Below are 23,322 nucleotides of genomic sequence, written 5' to 3'. Positions count from 1 at the left end.
ACAGATCACTCATGCTTGGTAACCTTTTCCCTATTCAAGCAGATTGGAAAAAAATGGGACTTGTTTAAAATTGTTTTATCATTAAATAGCAATCTTTATCCTGTGTAACATGATTTCTCTCTTAGCAGAAGTTATGGTCAATTAGCAAGGTCTGAAAACCGTCAGACATTTAAAGACTAAAATTCATCACCCAGAAACAGATATGACATGATTCGTCACTTCATTGGTGCTCTGAGAATTCTGAATAACCTCTATGAAAATGACCAACATCATGCCAATTCAGTTTTCTGCTCTGGAACGCCATGCCCTGAAGAGGTCTGCCCACAAATTCAGATTGACAGTGGGCTAGTTAACATTCAATTCATATGTAAAAGTATATCCTAGTATCCTAATGCAGTAAGCTCCCACACCCTCCTTAAAAAAGTAAAAATAGGAGGAGGAAAGCTACATAAAATCGATGGTGTTAGGCCATTTCAACTTTGGTAAAGCTTTCCAATTGTAATCCAAGCAGAGTTTTCAAGCACTTGGAACAAGTGCTTTATGCAATACAAAAAGCTAAAAACAGTCCATGTTAATACAAAGTTCAACTGGCAAACTGCCGCCTTCTTTAAAACTTCACACACTGCTGTGCTGAACATAAAGCCCAGCTAATGTTAAGACAAGATAGCTGTTGTTCTAGAAGTAATAATTCATAAGAGTGCTACAGTTTAATCACTGTAGAAAAAAATGTCAAAAGCAGTTAGGTGACTGAGGAGCCTAACTTCAGTGACTTTCCACGTGCTTTAGGATCCAACAGCACTTAGGTGCTTTTGCCAAATCTACCATGATTCTAATACCCACAATTAGTACATACCAAAAGCAATGCACTGGTATCATCAAATTTTCCTCACTGTGGGTTTCTATTTATGCTGGGTGAATGGACAACAAAACTGACAGTCAAAACAATTACATACATATCCCCCCACACACACTTTTCAGCCTTTAACATTACTTTACCCACTAAAATTCTCCAAAGTTAGGAAACGCGAGAATGCAGGTGGTCAAATGATGACACAGCCTTTAGCAGTTTAGCACCTACTAGTTTTCTACAGGATCCCTTCTTCGTTCAATGCATGGAATGGATGGGACATACATTAATAAATACTTGCAATATTTTTTCCTCTTTTGCTCCATGTGTGAGCACATTGCAAATCTTGGTCTTACAACAAAATTATTAATTTCCTGAAGGACTTCTTTAAGGTACTTACCACTACCTCATTCATGTTCTTCACCATCTGACTTATTTTCCCCATTCGCTTTCAACTGAGAGGTTTTATAAATTCAATTTTACATATTGGAAATTAAAGTATACACAAATTTGGATGCCAATTTTAGACGTAAGAATTTAATTTTTCAGGGACCCCAGCATTTTCTAGCAGTATGTACAGGCCAAGCACAACTCCTTTAGACTTCAATGGCACTGCAAATGATCAGGACTTCTATAAACTGGACAACAAGTCTCAAGTTAAGTATTTAAATACTACAAACTGCATCACATTGGAACTCTGAAACACCGATGGGAATTGAACAGCATTCAATTGCCTTAGCCAAATTCTTTTCCTTCCTGCATTCCTGTGCCTCATCCACTAAATACCCAACTTCAATAACAAATGAAACAGGAATTCTACGAGAACAGCTTTTACTGCATAACCTTGATTTAACACTAGAGTAGGTCCATCCTGTGCTCTTAAGGAGGCAGAGGTCCAATGGAAAAAATAATGTGCAATTGTGTCATGAACAGGGATATACTTAAAGCATGTGGAAGTGAAAGAAGAACTGCAGGATGCTTATAGTGCCTGGCACCATTTTCATAGTAATTCCCCTCCTCCCCCCTGCTTGGCTAAGGGCCCCCAGAAGCTCCCCCACCCCTTGCCTCTGATCGGCAGAGAGGGCTGCCCTTTACGTAGCCCCGCTCCTCACCATTGATTGTTGCAACCATCCTGGCTGTTCCTCTGGCGGCTTCCCCCTTCCACCACTCTGCAAGTTGCAAGGCCTGGCCCAGCGGCTGTTGGCTGGCTCCCACTGACTGGAGAGCCAACATTTTATTTCTAGTATTTTTTTTTCTTGCTGATTCCATGCAAAATTGTGGGGAGTGAGTTTTTGCAGTGATTGTGGAAGCCACCTTTTTTTGGTGGTTTCTGTGAAAATTGTGAAATTGTAAAATTGAGTATATCCCTAGTCATGAAGAAGTGTATTACAATGCATTCTTTAATTAAGCCACTTTATGTGCATCGAGAAAAACCCTGTTGATGTCTCAACTTCTGAAAATGTGATTTTGTGATATTAACAATGGTTTTTTTGTATGGGGGGGAGGTTCATATGCAATTACTTATGTTTTTATTTGAAAAGGAACTTGAAAAAATAAAATTCCATCATGTGGAGACAAGCTGACACTCACTTGGTTGCTTGCTCTCCACCTTAATTACCCATCAGCCACCCTGTCCACGATCCCCATTACCACTGGCTTCCAGGTGAAAGCTAGCTCAGTGTCTCTGTATCACGTGCCATGTAAATACACCTTCTGACAAAAGATAAAAAACAGCTTCCACTTACAACTCCAATCAGTTACCAGACCATGCCTATAACTAACCACTACAAGGGAAACACCACAAAAAACCCCAAACAGGCAAACAACCTATTCACTAACTGATAAAGCACTTTTCATGAACGGCAACTCTTTCTTCATATGCTCTTTCTAGAGCTCTGGTCAGCAACCTTTCCAACTAAAAGTCAGGATGACAGAGCTCAGGTCAGACCTAGCCACTGCCGCATCTCCTCACCATAGCATGAGAGAAGCCCCTGCCACTGAATACTGCCAACGCCCCACATCCATGAGCCAGACCGAATGGCTCCATGGGATGGGATGGATCTGGCCCACATGACCCATATACTGCCACCCCCCCGTTATAAAGAAAGCAGGCAACAAGAAGGCAAAATAAGGAATGTACCATGATTCACTGGGTCTTGTGAAATTATCTAGACCAAATCTGAACTCTGTTGATCAAAACAAGCCAAAACCACACAACACTCAAGACATCCTTCAAAACAACACAACTATGAAAAAATGTAATGCAGTCAGTGAAGTTCAGTGTTGATAAATTTAAAAAGAATGTAAAGATAGAATATTCAATAATTCTCTCAAATCATAAGTACAGTGTACTGAATGAATTGTCTCTGTCAGTAACCCAAGACTGTAAGAGGTTATGACAGTGTACTTATCTGACAGTGTAGCAATATCTATACACTGCTCCGGGCATCTCAGTTGCTTCTTCTGATGGTTTCTAATACCTTGTCAGCTCCTAAGCTCACATACCAGAGCACTGGATGTTAAGAGTTCCAATGTATACAAGGGAAAAAACAAAATGATCCTTACAGAAACACAGAAGTTTAAAGATGTATTTTTTCACTGCATCTTTACAGAAATTATACCTCTGATCTCAAACGAATAATCTGTGAAGAAAATCTGACATTGAAAACTATGAAAACCAGGAAGTATTTTTATGACCAGATAACAATAGAGATAAGGACTCCAATTCTGTTCCCATAAACTCATGCAAGCCTCCTAACTGGATGATTACAGGAAATTAAAAATGTACACAGACAACTGTTGGATATTTTACATCTACCCAACATCTGTCCCATTACTATCTGTCACATCTATTGAAAGAGTAAGTGATGAGGGACAGAACCTGTTTTTGTGAACACCAGTGAAAACCTCTAATGGAGGATCTCAGGCTCTACCATAATATTGATCATTGTAGTTATCAAGTACTTTTAACTGTTTGCATTAGGTGAACTGGAATCAAGGGTGGGGGGCTGAAGATTAAAACTCATACCTAAAAGTGAGGTCTCTTTGGCAAATGCTGCAGCAATAGCTGGGTCCAACGCTGGCTGCCCATCACCAGACGGAAGATCGGGTCGAGTATAGTCCCTACTTTTATCATTGTTGTACTTTACATTTAAATTCACCAGTTTGGAAAAATCAATCCGTAGAGTACAGCAGGCATTATAAATATTTTGGCCATCTAATGCCTGAAAGAGAGAGAGAGAGAGAGAGAGAGAGAAAAAAAAAAGAGAAAAAAATTATGATATATATTTTTAATATAGTCGCACAAATTTTGAAATTTGGTAAAAATTAGCACACGTATCCACTTGTTAGTTTAAAACCAAAAAGAAGAGGGAGAGGAAAATGCAAAAGTAATTACAGGAAGCTTTATATTTAAATTTCTATTACTCAGAAAAAGTTTATATACCCAAATCCCTAGAGACTGCCACCAACAGACATATTAATGTAGTGATACTTGAGAGCTAGCTTGTCAGATTCATTAAAGATTACTTGGTATTATTTCAGCTTGAACACAAAAAACAATGTTAAAAGTTAAAATCACAATGCAGTGTACTTTTAGAAAGACATTAAAATAAGTGACACATGCAAACAGAAGACATTAAAATAATAAGCAAAATATATTCCTAAAATACAGGTACTCCTCACTTAAGGTCGTCCTGGTTAATGCTGTTTTATTATGTCGCTGATCTATTAGAGAACAAATTGGTTTAAAGTTGCACAATATTCGGTTATAACATTGTTTGGTTGCTGCCTGCTAGTAGGTAACTACTATGATGCAATTGGATCAGCTTTGTTAACACTGTTTCGCTTAAAGTCATATTTTTCAAGAACGTAACTATGATGTTAAGGGAGGAGTAGCTGTACCACAACTTCTTAAAAGCAAATCAGCAAAAGGACATTATTTTACTACCATGATTTTTGTTCAACCTTGAAAGATGACCCACATAGATGGTTAAAAGAAAAACAGTTGGTATGTTCATTTTAGTGACCATTTCTTGTGAATTTGTATATTTTCCACAATTAATATTCTAGGTACTTTTGAATGAACACTAGTCAAACTTAAAAATCACAGGGCTACTAAAAAAAATTAGAAGCTGTTAAGAACCTTGGATAATCAGGCATTTTTGGAGGTTTGTAAGATATCACATAAACTAAGGTTATGCCAATTTAAAAACAAATCCATCTATGGCCCTGACACTACAAAACGTTATTTTGCTGTTCTTTGCAGTAACAAGACGATCAAATGTAGAGCTTCAACAGCTAAATGAACAATCATATGTGGAGATCTTTAATTGTTTAAAGTAGGGATGCACCAATAGAAATTTCTGGGGCTGATACCGATAGCTGATCTATAAGAAGCCATATCAGCCGATACCAAACTGATATGAAGCCCTGTAGCTTGGAGAGCAGCATCCTGCTGGCAAGTCTGTTGGGAGGGGGTGGGGAAGGAGCATGGGGGGGGTGCAGATCGAGGCTGCCGCAGTGAAGGAGGGAGAGGGGCTCGGGTTGAGGCAGGGGCAGGTGCTGCCCAGCTGGGGAGGGGTGGAGTGGGGCACAGGATGGAGCAACAGCTTATGTGGGGAGCACGGGGGGGGGGGGGGAGGGGAGGCTCCCACCGATGCATGCACCCCTGGCTATGCATGTGGGATGAGGCAGGCTGCTACTGCAGGCTGGGGCCAAGGTTGCACTGGGTTCTTCCTCGCAGGGGCTGGGGTGCTCTCAGGGCAGGCAGTGGTGGCGCTGGGAGGAGTTGGGGAGGTCCACAGCAAATTCTGGGGTGTCTGCAGCTGTCCCCTAGCCCCCCTCCCCTTCCCAGGGCTGCCACCCGAAATAGCCTAGTTCAGCCCCCACCGGCAAGAACCTGGCACAGTCCCAGCCCTAGCCCACAGCGGCAGCCTGCCCCACCCCACGCACATATCCAGCAGCATACACCCTGTGTCCTCCCAGGATGTGTGAAGGGTGGGAAACACCCCTCCCCCAGCCCCTCCCCCGCCGGATGAGCCGCAATTCTGTCCCATGCCCAGCCCTAGAGCTGGGTAGCGACTGCCCCGCCCTACTTCCATTCCCTCCCTCACCGCAGGGGCTCGATCTGCCCCTGCCACACCCCTACCCTCGCCCCTTCCCCCACACTTACCAGCCAGAGCCAGCTGCTCTTCACATTGCCAAGCTGTGCTCCTGGCTGCGTGCATGCATGCAGTATTTACCAACCACATTATTGGCCACATCAGACAAAAAAAAACTGACTGCCAATACTCTCAATTTTCCTCATATTGGTACTGATCTGAGATGAAACAGATGTATTGGTGCACCCCGAGTTTAAAGTATTATTTTGTGGGGGTAAGGGAACAGAATATCAGAAATGTAATTTCTGCTTATATTAACAATATTGAATATGCTTGACGTTTTATTAAAAAATAAAGTACCTTTACTTACAAATGTGAATGTCACATATACAGATAGTGCATCAAAAACTGTCAGATGATTCAGGATAACTAATAGTTGCTTGTGTCTTTGAAAACATTACATTTTTATTGCACTTAATTTTGATGAAATTCATGGAAATATTATATTTTAACTACTTGAAGGAATGTATGTTGATATTTTAAATTAAGTAAGTTTGTGCTTTAAAAAAAAAGAAACAACCCAACAACTCCAACATAGAATTTTGGTATTTCAAGCAAGCAGAGTGGACATTAAGAAGAAAAAATTGCTTACTGAAAATGTTCTGTTTTGTGCTATGGCTTAATTCTGAGTTCTCTTGTTTTCTACCACAGGACAAGACAGGGCAGATTTCCATACACTTCAAATCGTTCAGTCCTTGAGGAACTACAGTAGGTTACAGAGGGCTTAAGCTACCCTGACTAATTATACACAAACTATCCTTATCTCAGATCTTGGAATCCTTTAATCAATTCTTTTATTGTACAGGGAGAAAAAATGTTTTCCAAATTATTCAGTTATAAAAAAGTGAACCATATAAACTATTAACCCATTTATGGAATGTGAAGATTAAGAATGATTTTATTTACATAGTATTTTGGATATTCGTCCCTTTTCAGAAGGTATTTTCTTCAAAAAGTTTTCACAAGAGAATGATCCAAAAGAAGTAATACTACAACATATTTTAAACATAAAACAGACAAATGACCAATACAAATACAACTTTCAAATACTGGCCAGCTAAAGTGGCCTACAGACTACACTAATGGGGAGGGGAGTAGATGTAGGTTTCTTGTATCTGGATGTGAGTGGCAGTTTGTAGACATTATTTGGATGGGTGGGAGGCTTCACTTCTGTAGTGGGCTGGGCAGGGAGGCTGTGGTTGGGGGGTGGAGGGGAACTAGATTTTTCTGGTTTTGGGTGATATTTGGAAAATCCAGTTTGTGGGTTGAGGATGGTCAGATGGACAGGCAGACAGGTCTTAAGAGAAGTGAGAGAAGATATATTTGGCTTTGGCTCAACAGAACTAATTAATCCAAGAGGAATTCTTGTTCTTGAAATTGATTATAAATTACAATGTTGAATACAGTCGTTTGTGCCATGTAGTTGTTTTGCACACAAACTGAAACAGACTCAGGCTGACTTCAGAATCTATCCTGCCTTGCACAGTACACACTGAAAAAGGACAGAACTGTGAGCTGAAGAAGTCATAATGATAGAGAGCATAAGTCTGGTAGGCATTTTACTGATGGTATATGGTACTTGAAGCAACTAGAATTTTCATCTCAAAGTCAACTATCAAGTACTTTCTAATGTTGGGCTTGAGGAGAAAGATCTCATTTACACAAGTATGCAAACACAAACAAGTGCTAAGGGATGAATGGTTTAACATGGGAGAATTTAATCACCAGCTTCAGAAAAAATGTTCTTGCTGTAAAATTTGGAGTAAGGTGGATCCTGTCTTCATAGCCAAAATCTTACTCATATTCCAAGCTGATGTCACTGCCATCAAGAAAGCTATATCCCACATTAAAAAGCTGAGCTCACAAATATAAAGTGATCAAAAGGAGCTATCATTAGTTTAGTCCAAAGAACAATAACAAGTAACCAAATATGCGATGTTTTCAAATTTGTCAAGCCACATATGAAACTAAGGATTACACTGCAAATACTGATTCATGTTCAACCAGCTTATAATAGTCACAAGTAGTCAGCAAATTAACAGAAATGCAGCTGGTCTATAATCTAAAAAGGCAACCCTAGGCAGGCACTTTTCCAGAGGGCGTTTAGAGGGATCCGTGAGCTTCCATCTACATTTTTAACTTAAAATTTTAAGTCCTTCTAGTATGATCCACCTAAAAAAGAATATGTGTTGATATATGTTCTCAAGACCTCAGAAGCTCTCTCTCTTGCTAGGAGTCAATGTCAGAAAGGGAGCTCTGTTTTAACCCAGGATCAAGATGCCCAGTTGACAGACTTTCAATTTAAAAGGCCACCTGCAGACATAAGAACTACATCTCCTCTGGGCAACATAAGGCTCCATCAAAAGCTATGAAATCTTATCTCCTCTGAGGATGGTCAGTAACTCTGATATCAGAGGTACTAGCAGACAAGTACAGAGCATATAAAGACAATGCCAGTATCATGAGCAGAATAAGCCTTCTCAGGGACGAACTTGCAGATCATATTCTCTAAGAATACAACACATCCAGGACAAAGTCGTCTTCTGCATTTGCTGGGCTTCTTGACATAGGAGTGGCAATCCAGAGCTTTCCTCTGAGGCAAATAAGCCATCATGCCCATATAAAGGAAAGATCAACTGAAAATGTCTGTATAAAGACTCTCTCTCCAAACTTTGGGCACAATTTTTCTTGATGAGGTTACATAGATTACAGGGGTGTTTCCTTCCTGCATGTTGTACTTTTCGTTTAATATCCTGAATTTGCAAATCCAGTCCTGGAAGGTCTATGTATTACCATCATCAAAAAAATTGTCCTGAAATTGGTACACAAATGCAAAGGGAAAATTCCTGTGGAAACTGGAATTACTTCTAGTATAAAGTGAGGATTCATCAAGGATACCCAGACCTATACATCAGAGGTGCTCTGAATGCAGAGTATCAGACCTAACATTCAAGTGACCAGCTATGATAAAATGTCTCTACTAGATTTATGATGTTTTTATGCTACACCAGGTCAGGAAGGCAGAGCTGAGCTGTGTCAAACAAAGCTCTAATGCATACCAATTGTTTTGAAGGTATAAACTGTAAGTTAGGGTGTAGATAAAGTTTTCTGCACCAAAGGCCTGGCAAATATTACTTTTTAAAGATGATAATATGACAATATCCTTGAATTAACCAATCATCCAGCAAAAAGGACATCTACACTCCCAGTATGTCCAAATAAACTATATCTACTGTCTTTAAGAGACATATTACTAATACTAGCTTTAATGTTAGTACACAGTATTAGTAGTCCTGTTTCTCTACTATTGAGTTCAGACACTCTGTACACAGGAGTACTTCAACAGTCATCATTTAGGCATCTGCGGGGTCCATCTGCTTTACTTTAGAAGAGCCTTGATGTTTACAGACCAGCATTGTTGCATGTTCTTAATATATTTTTGCCTACCCCAGAAATAGGCATTCTGCCTCTGGGGATTGTGCTGTCTTCAAATTCAGTTGAAGATACAATCAGTCATTATTATTCCACCTGGAGGTAGTGATGAAAACATGGATGAACATGGCCATAAGCTTATGCTACACGAAATGGCAGTTTCCTGGAAAACAACTGGTGGAGAATTGCATTTTTTGCTGCTTTGGTTATCCAAATAAGCAAGAAGTTCCATAGGGCTTCAGAGCACACATTCTTATTTTCTCAGAACCCTGAAATGAATATCATCTCTTCTTGGTACTTACATCACTTGAGTTTTTCAAATTGCTTTTACTTCCTCAATAAGTCTTCAATTTCTATTAAGACCACATTCTGATTTCCTGTGAAATTAATTTCGCCATGATCTTCTGCAGTAAAAACTGATGGAAAATCCATTAAAAAATGTCTTTATTATTTCATCATGCTTTTTAATTCAGAACCCCATGCAACCCACTGAAGGACTAGTCACAGTCTTCTTGCTTCTAACATACTCTAAATGTATTCGAAAGGGGAGCAAGTTATTTCTTCTCATCTGTCATCTCCTTTCCAGTTAATGTCCTATTCAGCTGGTAGGGTCTATATTATTCAGATAAGGATTCTGTTTTGTTGCGTTTTTTAATGCATTTTTCAATCCAGTAACAACCCTGAAAATGGTAGATATTTTTCATTAGTTCTGAGGGGGAAAGGACATCTTTCCTTCTAACATGATGGTCTTGTATGGTCTCTACGTTGATGCCATTCATCACTTTGCATGTATTAAATATTCAGACAACTTTAAACACCTTCAGTTTTAAATATTCTCCTTTTAAAGTTGCAGAGTTAAACAAAAGGGAAGGTCATCCTATACAGGCAGTCCTCGACTTACAATGTTTTGAGTTACAACGTTTTGCACTTACATTTATAAATTGACACCGTTTCACCTTTCTGACATCAGTTTCGACTTTACAACGCTCGAACTGATGTGACGCCATGTCAGCGAACAAGTTCAGTGTGTCACCCACCTCCCTGGAGAACATCTGTTCACACTTCCTTGGACACTTTCTTTAAGAAAGCAGACAAGCCTCCAGAAAAACTTTCAGCCAAGACTCCTGAGAAGACTCCAGCCAAGAGTCCTTCAAAAAGTCCAACCAAGAGCCCTTTAAAAAGTCCAGTAAAGTCACCTCAAATAAGTCCTTCCAAGTCAATATGATTGCTATTTACAATATAAATACATTAATATAGCTATATTATTATTCTATAATTGACCGAGTACAAAATTATGGGTTATTTTTGGTGAAAATAGGGTACTGGGCCTTGATTTAGGAACCAATTCCCATGTATAACGTTGTTTCTGATGGGATATGGTTCTGTTACACTTAAAATTATGATGCAGTTTTCAGGAACAAATTATGTTGCAAGTCCAAGGACTGCCTGTATTACCATATTTACTTGACTAGATGACAACCCTGATTATAAGACGACGCCCAAATAATTAAATTCTATATATGGAAATTTTTTAAATTTGTTATAATTTTCCAGGTAAAGAATCTAATTATTGGAGCATGCCTTGAATTTGTCCCCCTCCCAATGCTACAGCAAAAAAAATAAATCTGGAGAAGGGGGGGCCAGGTAGCCCCCTTGTCCTCCACCTCCCCGAAAATGTTCATCCTTTCTCCCCTCCTTACTATCAAACCTGGCTCTCCCTGAGCACATGGAAGCAAGGACCAAATTTGAAAACACTGACCTTAAAATTAAACATAGCTGTATTTATTTCCATATAATACCTGTAGATTTAGTCATCCAGAACTGATGCATGCTACTTATTTTGAAACAGCTACAAGTTTTAATTCAGGTACTCTATAAACACAATTTTGTACCTACTTAAATATAATACAAGCTTTGCATGATATTAGTCTGAAGCCAAAAGGCCCCTGGTTTACCATATAATCCATTGGGCTAGGTCCCACCAGAATCAACAGCATTTCAAGCCATGGCAATCCCATAGTTCAGCACTGGTCAGTGCATGTGTATATTCCAGATACACCCCCACAAAGGATCCATGTGTTAACTAGTACCCCCACTCATGACCAGAACTGGGTGTTCTTGTCATGAGTCCTACAATGCTCCAAAAATGTATGTACAGATAAGGCACAAGGCAAATGGGTCTAGCTTCACTTCATGGAGGGTGGGGCCACACTAATCACATGGACCAGGCTAAGAGAGGGGGCTACAGAAGGATCCTAGGTGAACTGTTTGGGGCACTGTTTTGTGATGTTTGCCAGGCATTTATGGCTGGTGAAGAAAGAGGAATTATTGAAAATGAGAAAGAAAGCTGCAGCTCAACTGTGGGCATGAAGACGAAGTAAAAATATATGCACTGTGGTGGCTCACCATGACTTGAAAGAGGCAGTGCTGAAGGGGACTGTGCTCAATGGGCACTACCATGTCTTATTCAGATGAGTTACACTAATCTGTCCTTTTGATAGGTTTCCATCAGCATCTTGACCTTTTGGCTAAGATCAAGCATCTCTGGCACAACAAAGAGGATGTCAGGGAGGGCTCTGGCCTCCCAGTCTCAGCCTGGTATTGCTGTACCTGCAGGCCCAGAGTAACTTCAGGCCCAGTGCCAGTTTCTGGCAGAGGGAATACCTGCCTTTTTTTATTTTTAATGGGAAAAAGTTTCCCATCAGTATGTTTGCCCCACCTGGGTCATGTGTTTTATAGTTAAGCTCAGTGCTGGCTGCATTTAATCAACTTTATAGTTGGTTTCCATTGCTGAGCTAATGCTGCTTTTGGCAGCAGTTTACCAGTATACATTATATTTAATGAGGTTTCCTTGTATGTGATAATAAGATGAGGGGCTTTTTTCTTCCCATGCTGATTGGAGAAAGAAACTTTGCCTTGTATTTGAATAAATATGGTACCTAACATGAGCACAAAGAGCATTACTATTACCCTATGAAGCTTTGTTTCACATATACTCTATGTCCAATATACTAACTCACATTTGCATTATCCTTTGTCAATACTAAGTTATGCTGCTTTAAAAAGAAGGGTTGTTTTTCATATCATAACTAACTGGTTATCACATCAGATTAAATGCCAATATGTTAAAAATTAAGTGTTGCAAGTTACTTGAAAGTTATTTTAATCCTTTCACATATTTAGCTCATACTGGAACTAGAGTCTATAGTATCCAGCTTTACTGCTGCTAACTGAATTAAAATCAAGTGTTTTCATTTTCAGGTGTCACCTACCTGAAATTATTTTTGAATAGCAAAGGCACCCTTTGCTATGACAGTTTGCTCCAAAATGTAAATTTAAATTTTTGTTAAAAGAAACCAAAAACAAAACCGAAACTGTTGTCAGAGAGAACTTGTCAAATGCAAAACAAGTGTCAACCAACATAAAGATGTCTATACAAATATACAGCCATTCTGAAATAAAAAATTAAACACAAACAACTCCCCTTCGAGTTGTTAAACACTCATTGTTATAGTAATAATGAATCGTTTAAAGAGAAAATCCAGTTTCTTTGTTATTAAAATTACTTAAAATTTAAAGTGTGGAGTTTATGTATGGACAAGCAGCTTCATTTTAAAACAAAATTTATTGTAATACTTGCTTTCTCCTCACCTCTGACACCACAATATGTATTGGAAAGAACTGTGTTCAAAATTATATTGTAAATCTATATAGACGTCTGGGGGGGGGGGGGAATATACAGAAAGGTGCTTTTCCAAAAATCAGTTTGGTACTAAGCCTTCCCATCTATAACTAGAAATTTTAAAGTTTGACATTTTCTCAACTGCAGAACACCATAAACAGGACTGACCATGATTCTCTTCTTAAAAACTTGTATTTTGTTTTATGTGACTTCTCCCATTTCCTGCTTATCCTCCTACTTTCCTAAATGTTGCTTCGGTATTTTTTTGTAGGATCTGTCACCCACTCTTCAGCTTTCAGTCTGGATCCTGAAGGGAACTGTCTGGTCATCTCCTCTTCTGTACCCAATAACTAGGCAATCATATTTGAAGGCTTCTTCAACTATCTTCTCTATGATGACTGCTCTCAGCTCTGCCTTACTACTTCATATTAGTCTTCACTGTTAATACAAAGGACATAGCCTGGTTTTTATTTTCTCTTTTTACAGATGCTACTTGTCAACTTTAGCAGAGGCTGGCCAAAGCTGTGCTATTATTTTTGCACATACAATATGCACCTTTTTCCAAAAAACAGCAGTTGGAAATTGTAGTGTGTGTTACACTGGAGAAACTTAGTAAAGAGAAGAGCAATTTCTGCCTTGCTGGGGAAAAGGAGAAATAAAATCTGCATATGACTCAGGGAATAAAACAATAAGGAGATTAGTCCCTGACTGCTGCTTACTCAGTTACTTACTACAGGCAAAGATCCTTTTCTTTTTGTCGTTCTGCCTTTCAAAGAACAGAGCATGACAGGATGGGATGGGACAGGACAGGAAAGGAAAGAAAGAGGTGTATTTTATTCTGGAGTGTGTGAATGTGAGAAAATATGGTCATTTCCTCCAAAATCCACCTTCCTCTCATCCATGGATAACACTACCTGCTTTCAAATCACTTAATACCAGAACTTTTCCATTATCTTTGATTGAGCTTTCCACAGATTAAGGTTACCACCTCAAGTGCTAAAAAAACTTACCATTTTTCCCTAAAAATTGCCAAAATCTAACTTTCCATTTCAGTCCATTGCTAAAATTCTCAAATAGGCCCTCATCATTTCCTATCTTGATAAATGCAAGCTTATTCCCAGTGGGTCCATTCAAAACAACAGGATCATATATTGATAATGATAGACTTCTTTCTTCATTTTTCTCTGGAATCTCTTTCCACTTTCAAGCAATAGTTATTCACCTTTACCTTTACAACCTTCCATGACTTAACCCTGCTGTATTTCTAAACTGATTTACTATGGAGTTTGGTGCCTTTACACTGCACTGTCCCCTTAAATAATTTGGCACTTCCCCCCCATGCCTCTTATGCTTCAGAAAAAAAATCTCCATTGCTTTTTTTTTAAGACGCATCAACTTGAAAAAAAAAAATCATACATAGGGGCTTCCACACCTTACAGTGCCAATATTGGCCATGTATAAACATTCATTTTCTCCTGAGAAGAGTTGCTACACTCCGCGTAGAAACCACAAGTGTACAGGTGTTCAGGATTTTTCTCCCAAAGCAAAAACGGTGGCTCTGGAAGAGTTTATCCTGGGAGAGTGAATGTCCATACACATCTTGTAAGAGAAGCCACAGCACAGTCCTCCAACATCCCAGGGCTTTGCCGTATCCAATAATTCCCACCTTGCCCGAAACAGTGCGTTGGTCAGGCTGGACTCTACTGCTCCAGCCTAGCAGGAAGCAGAACATGCTGCATTAACAAGCTGCATGCTGTGCTGCAGGGAGAGCGAGGCTAACCGTGACCAGTCTGGGTTATCCAATCAGGGCACTGCTTGGATGACCTGTACACTGCCTCCAGGCTGACTGAAAGAGCCTGCAGATCACAACAAGATGTGTGCACAGGGATCCTCTGGCTGAGCAGCAGCATCAGTGCAAACTCTACTCTTCAGGGCCTCAGCATTTGAATGCCTGTTCAGGGGTCTCCAGGTAAAATTTTTCTTCACAAAAACAAACCAGGGAGAATTCTCCCAAGTCATCTGAACCTTCATACTCAGACACTGTGTGGCACGCTGCAGTCCCCTTAAACAGATCTTGCAGCACACTACTTGAGAACCACTATTCTAGGGACTAAACCACACATATACAGTAGCTGGGGTCGGTTTTTTTCTTCATATCAAAACAGGCTATTATTTGAAAAAATTAAAAAAAAGGTGGACGAGTTTGGTACATTACTAAGATTAGCAGTTTGTTATACCAGCATCTGTCAAATTGGTAAGTAACAGGTAATTTACTGGAAAGCAAACTCATACTTACTAATTTTGCTTGCTGTGCATTCACTGGATCACCATATTGCAATAATGCTTGAAACTGGTTATTCTTTGTGAATGTAATTATCTTTAACACTGCACCAAATTTAGAGAATATCTGTCAAAAACAATAAAAAGGTTATGCTTACACAAACCTATTACAAAACATATAAATGCAAGTTAAAAGATAAAAAAAACAATTGGCTTACTTGGTGAAGAACATCAAGGGTTACAGGGTAGTACATGTTGTCAATTATTATTCTAAGTACGGGACTCTGAGCTGGAGTTACTGCACTCTCACTAACTGTAGTCCCGCTTATGGGAGTATTTGTTGTCTGTACTGCTGTCACTGCCTGAAGTACAGCTTGAGCCCTCTAAATAAAAATAAAAACATGTCATATAACAAAAAAAATATTTCAGGAAAATAGCTGTATCCATATTGTTACTGCCAACAAATACATAATTACCTTTGGCATCATAAACATTCACCTCTTAAAAACATCACAAGAGATGCAAACACTATACAATGAAAATTTAGTGAACATTATAAAGATTTCTTCAATGGCACAGCAATCTACTACTACTTAGTCCATCAAAACTAGATGTTGTGCAATGCAGAATTTGGGTGGTATAACTGGAACTGTACTCTACCATGGGGAGAGATTATACTAAAAAAATATACTGATTAATCCTTACCAAACCCCAGAAATGAAGCCCACAATCCTTCTAAAAGGAAGCATGTGGGGTTTTTTTTGTTTTGTTTTTGTTTTTTGGGGGGGGGGGGTGTTTACCAGAAGGAACCAAAAAGGTGGGGCTGTTTTGGATTTTGAATGTGTGTTGACAGACCAAAATCAAAATCAAAATCATACCCTCCTGCAATCTATTCAATAAATTAAGAGTTCCTTTCTATTTTTAGCCAAACTCTATATTAGAATGAATAGCTCACTAATAAAAGGAATATTTTCCAAATAAGAATGGAAATGATGGATTCTACTCATAATAGTCTAATCTGTGTCTTAATAAAATTAAGACAGTAAGGCCAAACATAGAAAGAAGTGATTGCAGGTAAGCAAACTACTTACATGCAACCCAAGAGTTTATTAACCCAAACAACAAAGGTTTACAAATTGAGAGGATAACCACATCGGTAACAACACAAGAGCATATATCTGCATAACTACTTCTATTGCAAAAAGTGATCAAGTTTTAGAAGGGTTAGATGATTCTCTAAAAATGCAAAAAGAGGAATTTTATTTCATACGTTTTATTATAGTAGCTTTACGAGGTAAAACAATACAACAGAAGAAACAAACGTGTGCATGCCAAGTAAGAATCATAACCAATAATCATCACCATACATAAAGGTATCATCATCAGAGCTACTACACATCGCAGGTCCCACAACTTGCATTATATTCCTCATTCTGAAATGAATTAAGGAATAAGAAAAGTAAAGTAAAGGGGGAGGGGGGGAAGACCTGGTAAACACTTTGTGGGAAAACAAGTTTTACTGTTTCAGGTCAAGCACTAATTAACGCTATTCTGACAGAAGTATTTTGAGAATAGTGCTAATTATTTTCAAAAAATGCACAAAATATACACCATTCTAAAACCACTCAAGCATTTGGTAGACCTGCTTCATTATTTCAGTCCTCTTCCAATTTTTACACCAATAATACTGTACCAAAATTTATGTTGCAAGAAAAACTGAAATTAAATTGTCCCCAGCACTTATTGGCACAAATGGTCCCAACCAAGGACACCAGAATTACTCACATGAGTAAAAATTTGAAAGGCCTGCTTTCTAGATCACAGCCTTAAAAGACTCTTCTGAGCTGATGTTTATTCCTCCCATATAATTCAGCTAAGACTAATAGTACTGCATGACAAAGGAGGCATTCACATGAATAAAGTCAGGCTTAAAATTGTACAACAGATGTTTTTAAACAAGGAATAAATTCAGTTTACATTTTTAACATTTGTAAAGAAGTGGCCCTACTTTTTAAAGGTACTTGGGGAAGAAATAGAAAGTTTTTTAAAATGTTTAAGCAGGTAAACAAAAAAGTCAACTGCTTATTTAACTTGAGAAATATTATGTTTTTCTTTTTAAGTTTCATTATGTTCTACTGTATATTTCTCTTTACAATTTTAAAAGTATCACAATAACTAAACCTAATTCTACGTTTAAAAAAAAGAAATGACAAGTTGACAATTCAGGAGTTCAACAATTATTACTGTTATTCTTAACACACCAGGTAAAAATGACCATTTTAAAACATAACTTTACCATTATTTAACTGTCCTGCTTATGCATTTTCCCAGACAAAATAGATCCACAAAAATATTAAAATGTTGAAATAGCTCTAATAAATCTACTGTGAGAATAGTCTTTTAAAAAGGCAACCTGTAAAAGTAACAATCTTGCAAAGTAACAGTATAAGAAATTAACAAAACAGTAGCTAAAAAACTACCATAAAAAGCTGAAAAAATTACTCTAATTTTTATTTTATGCGCTTGTTTAAGGTCTTGTCAAATTACAGCTTCCTCTGCTCTCCCCTTAATTAAACTATTTATGTTTTCCTTAATTTTCCTAGTAATTTACAGAACTTATTTTCTTTTAAAATTCTATGTAAAGAAAGGACACTTTTAAAAAGTCACAAACGCTTTCAAACGCTACCGTTACCTACATTTTTGGTTAAGTGGCTTAGTGTCCCTATTAATTTAACTCGGAAGGGAATTTGCTCATCAACAATCAAAAACTCATATGCTTTTTCTTACCAATACAAGAATGTCCAAACCCATCACAGCCACCTGTCTTTTGCTGAGTATATTATCACAACAAGCATCAGTCTTGCAAGGTGACCAAAAACATTATTATAAACAAAAAAATTAAGAACAAGCTTGTAAAAGAACTGCCTTAATGACAAAAAGAAAGAGGCAGACCTGCTGTAGCAAGAGCACTGCCAGAATGATATCACATCGGAGCAGAATATTATTAATCAGAGTGAGACAGGTCCAAAAAAAGGCCAACACTAAAAGTAAGCATAAAATGGATGGTGGATATAGCCCTACCTATTACTGGTATTGGTGGATTTTTTGTTTTTCATTTCTATCTTCCCCCCCCCTTTTTTTTTTTTTTATAGCTAGCATTTAAAATTTTTAAAATAATCCTTGATAGACAGAATACTCAGAACAACAAAAGATATAGCATGATCACAATGCTAGGCAGAAAAATGAAAGATGAACTTAATTTCAATAGAAAGCAAAAAAAAGTCTCAAGCATGGAAGTTTCCAGAAAAATGTCCTTAAAAGGTAATAAAGTAGTGTGTAATTAACACACTATTATACCGGATAGGACAAGAGAACAGCAGGAACTGTAGTTTCTTACAACAGACAGGCAATGCTAGTCTGATCAAAAAAAGAATATAAGAAATGAATGCTGAGATATTAGCATCTGAGCTGCAAAGGGTCAATCCTTCTTTTCCCCATTCTTTGTGGGAAGCAGCAACCTCAGATGCAAGGAAGACCTTTACTGCTCTTGCAAGTGTTACTTTTAAAAGAGTTTCCTGTTCTACTAAAAAAGTCTTACGACTGTTTTGAAATGGATTTTACACATATCCAAGATCAAATAATATATTTCTCAGTTATTAAATACATTTTTCCCCTGGAGTGATCTGTAATGCATTTTTCTCCAGGAACTATACTGTAGGAAGAAGAGATCAAATAAACTAAAGTTACTAATGCTATCAGTTTTATGATTCATAACACTGGGAATAGGAATCTGCATTAGTAATAGATGCTAAGGAAATTCGACTTGCGCTGACAACTTAAACCAAAAAAATTTGTTTTAATCCTAACTTTCAAACCGAGGTTTATTTCATGAATGGCTTTAAGTTAGTAACAGTTATAAGCAATAATGAATTACAGTAACAACATTGACATAACTACAACATGTGAAGTCAAAATGATGCCTGGTTCCTTCTAATATCATAAAATAGAACTGCAACCGAAAGTTACAGCAAAATTTAGTTGATACAAAAATACATTCAATTATACAAAATGCATGCTGCGAATGTAGGCTATGCTATATTTGTAAGCAAGTGTACACATCTGTAATACTCCATAACAATATATATATACCTGGTTTAGTGTATTATCAGTCTTTAGTTCTTTATGATTAGAGTATTGGATATAAATGGGCTGGTTACGGAGATGAGGTGTCACAGCAGAATAATAATTAACCATAGTGATAGCAGCTTCTTCTGTTGCAAGTTCCAAAAAAGCCTATAATGTAAGAATTAAGAAAAGTCTTGTATTATTTATGGACTATTTACTTTTTGACATTATAAAAGTAGCACATCGTTCACAAAGACTTCCATTTTTAGTAAGATCTCCAATTTTACTCCCCGCCTCCCCAGAAAAGCCCGTATTTAGCTAGAAATCCCCTATCTTCAAAGTAAAATTTTCCATATGTCTAAACTTTCATCATTAAAGATGCTGGCCCAAATAATTACCTTGAAAGCAGAGAATTTGGGGGATGGAAGAGATCATATATTCAGTTAAAAGAAAGGTCAACAAACTCACTGCATGTAAATATGAAGTGAACTAGAATTGACTCTGAGCTAAGAACAGTGCAGACTAAAAAATGAGTTACAATTATAATTAGTTTCCATAGGATTAACAGTATATTTTGAAATTTGAAAAAAAAATTGCTATACTAGTAATGGACATAAATACAGGCAGTACCTGATTTTTTCCTTTCAGCATCAGGATATTGGTTACTTTACCAAAAGGTAAGCCTAAAGCAATAACTTCAGTTTCTGTCACTTCACCAGGCAATTTCCTGATATGAAGAACACGAGAAGGAGCCCCATCCATTTTATCGTCTCCTTTGAATTTCTTGTTGTCATTACCATTTGCTGAAAGAGAGTTTTAGACTATTTCATATTTACAAGCCAGTAACACAAATCATAACAAATAAAAAATAATATCTATATGGATAAACTGTTTTAGTTCAAAACTACATAAGCCACAAGGTTTAACCTAAACTGTATTCAAGTTTTTAGATTAATTTTGATGAGAATAAAAATTAGAGACAAAGGTAAATAGGAAACGGGACAAAATGCTATACAGGCTTATCAAAGCTAGACTGTATCAGATAGGTAATCCAATATCTTTCATTAACAGATCGGCTACCCAAAACAAATAAGGTAGACCTAATCTACTACTGAACCAGAGAAGATGGGGGTTAGTACCAACAAACACTGAGTGGGTTTAAAGAAGAAACTGATTAAAGAAGAGACAAAAAAGGTGCTTGCAGACATTAAAAAACAACAATAAAAAACAGCACATTACTTTAAACTCATGCGTTCCTGCGCTAAGCCTTGCACAAGCCTAGAAGAGGCAATGCAGTACTTCACCCGGCTCACCTGATGTCTATAAAAATTGGGCACTTTAGTGGGGCTTTTTCAGCATTTTTATCTAATAGCTGATTGAATCCATTTTAGCTAAAAGTGCCAAAAAACTCCACTGTAGTCCAGTTTACACAGACGCCGCAGAGCTGGGCTGAAGTAACACACTGTTTCTTTCAGTAATACATGGTTTTTTGTTTTTTAATGTCTGCAAGAAGCCAACATTCTAATGAAAGGGGAACTATCAAGGTGGACAAGGACTACTGGTGGACCTCTCAAGTCTCAGGACCAAAAGAAAAAAAAATTAAAATAGTAAATAATTTTCTTTAACAACCTGGGTACAGAAAGTTGGGTTAAATGAAAGGAAAAACCTTAAGGAGGGAAGTTAATTATGTAATGAAAGAGAGAATGCAAGTTTAGGAGACATCATCAATAAAATGACTCAGAATATCTTACAGGATAAAGTGGATGAGACCGAGACCTGGAGTAAGAATTAAATGAAATTTAACACTAACTAAATGAGGTCACACGCAATGGAACAAGAATGTCTGCTGTAAATTGTGGGTTCATTAACTGGAAGCAACAGGAGAAGAAAGGCCTAAGCATTACTGTATGTCATTGAAGCTGTGGAAAAGGCAAATAAGGTGAGGTATTACCAGAAGGCAAAGGGAAATAGTTAGTCATGTTAGTCTGGAGTCGGACAGAAGGCAGGGAAGAGGTACAGCTTGCAGACTAACTGAATTAGAGATGCATTAAGTTGTTTTTTTTTAAGCCAAAGCTCACTTCAACAGATGCTGTGAAAGCATATGCATCTCCTACTCAGTCCATACAGCACACCTCTACCATGCCTTCTACCAGAAGATACAGGGAATCATTCATGTATAAAGCCCTTGTGAGGCATTATCTGAACACTATCATTCTTGCTATAATTAAGAAAAATTAACACTGTCATAGGTGCACAAAGATGGCCAGGGAAGTAGAGCATCTCTACTGAAAGGAGTGATGGAATAACTTGGCTTGCAGAGTCCAGCAAAATGAAAGCTGAGATGGGATGTATCTACACTGTACTATGCTCACAGGTACCTTACAGACTAACTAAATCAGATATATAAAGAGATCATGAAATCTTCTCTCACTATCAGATGCTGTGAAAGGACAGCATAGAACAGCATACGAAGTGGAGTGAGAGATCTAAATAAAAAAACTGAGAAGGGAGAGTGCTGGGAAGAGGTATACAAAACAACGAACCCCTAGGAACAAAGTGGTCAGAAGTGAGCTAGAGCCCATAAAAGCTCATGTTCTACATATATCTTAATCTGTAACAGCTGTGGGCAAAATATAGCCTGTGGGCCAAATCCAGCCCACCAGGAGATTTCATCTGACCCACAGGCACCCACCAATTAACAGTACTATGCCCAGCCCTCACATTTCACTCCCACCCTTGTGCACGGTAGGGTCCTGGCCCCAGAGCTGGCCAGCAAGACTACTGTAGCCAGCGAGGGACCTGCTTGGATTCCCCAGCCTCCAGCGGCTACTCCTTGTGTCCCTGCTGCAGCGCTTGCTCCAGGCAGCAGGTAGGGAAACAGCAGCAGGTGGAGGGAAGCTGCAGCTGGGAGGAAGTGCAGAGCTGGGGCTGGCAGGAGTATGAAGCCTAAGGCAGGAGTGTGAAGCCCAGGTTGCCCCAGTTCCATCGTGCAGGACTCCCTGCTGCTCACATGCAGTTCCCAAGATTCACATGCCACCAGGGGGAAGCCCCACGTGATGGAGGCAGCTGCCTTCCCTGCTCCCTGCCACCATGTGCAGTTCACAGGATTCTCCTAGAAGTGGTGGCGAGCCCTACTCCCTGCTGCCTGGAGGAGTCTCAAGAACTGCATGTGGCAGCAGGGAGCAGGGCCAGATCACTGGCTTCATCACATGGGGCTTCCCCCTGGGTGATGCGGAGTCCTGGGAGCTGTATGTGAGCCACCTACACCCCTGTGCAAGAGGCAGGCTGTGCCTGCCTGGGCTATGAGCACCCTATGGTGCTGCCACTGGTGATGGGGGCTGTATGCCATGGGTGGGGGCATGTGTGGAGGTCCCCACACAACACATACCCAAAGCCACACCCCTCCTGATGCATACAATCTTCCCACACACAGCCACACACCTCAACCCCACACGCACCCCACCATACATGCACACCCCCCCAACCATACCACACACACACACACAAAATATACAAGAGTAAGACTTTATTTGTGTTATTATGCAATCACCTCTATATACTTTATGCAAACACACATAAATCAGGATGAAAATCTTTTTTGAAATAAAATTGAAGTATGTTAAAGATATTTGATTTTTAGTATTATGTTTGTTTCTGGTTCCAAGATGGTAAGCTCCCCCCACCCAAAAGAAGTACTTACGGGGGCAAGGGGACTTATGGTGGCAAAAGGTCAGGGGTTAGTGGTGCAACTCCCAGTTCCAAGATGGCAACCAGGGCACGGGGCACATGTCAAG

At 38.7% G+C, this 23,322-nt stretch overlaps 1 protein-coding gene across 11 annotated transcripts in view; it reads right to left on the bottom strand.

Annotated features, from left to right (window-relative positions):
* PTBP2 (polypyrimidine tract binding protein 2) overlaps window positions 1-23,322 on the bottom strand; it is a 100,820-nt gene that overhangs the window by 20,660 nt on the left and 56,838 nt on the right. For 9 of the 11 annotated variants that reach the window (XM_090049895.1, XM_090049893.1, XM_090049890.1 and 6 more), the window contains 5 exons: window positions 20,159-20,331; window positions 19,553-19,696; window positions 15,622-15,786; window positions 15,420-15,530; window positions 3,876-4,071 (listed from right to left, as the gene is read on the bottom strand). In XM_090049895.1, the coding sequence (XP_089906021.1) occupies window positions 3,876-4,071; window positions 15,420-15,530; window positions 15,622-15,786; window positions 19,553-19,696; window positions 20,159-20,290 (748 nt within the window). In that variant the 5' untranslated portion in view covers window positions 20,291-20,331. Of the gene's footprint in view, window positions 1-3,875; window positions 4,072-15,419; window positions 15,531-15,621; window positions 15,787-19,552; window positions 19,697-20,158; window positions 20,350-23,322 lie in introns of all 11 variants that reach the window. The other 2 variants (XM_090049896.1, XM_090049897.1) reach the window with 1 other exon arrangement.

Source organism: Crocodylus siamensis, chromosome 5, assembly GCF_052110815.1.
Source record: "Crocodylus siamensis isolate JL-2025a chromosome 5, ASM5211081v1, whole genome shotgun sequence".
In the NCBI taxonomy this organism is placed as follows: domain Eukaryota; kingdom Metazoa; phylum Chordata; order Crocodylia; family Crocodylidae; genus Crocodylus; species Crocodylus siamensis.
This window is presented reverse-complemented; position numbering and strand designations above follow the sequence as displayed.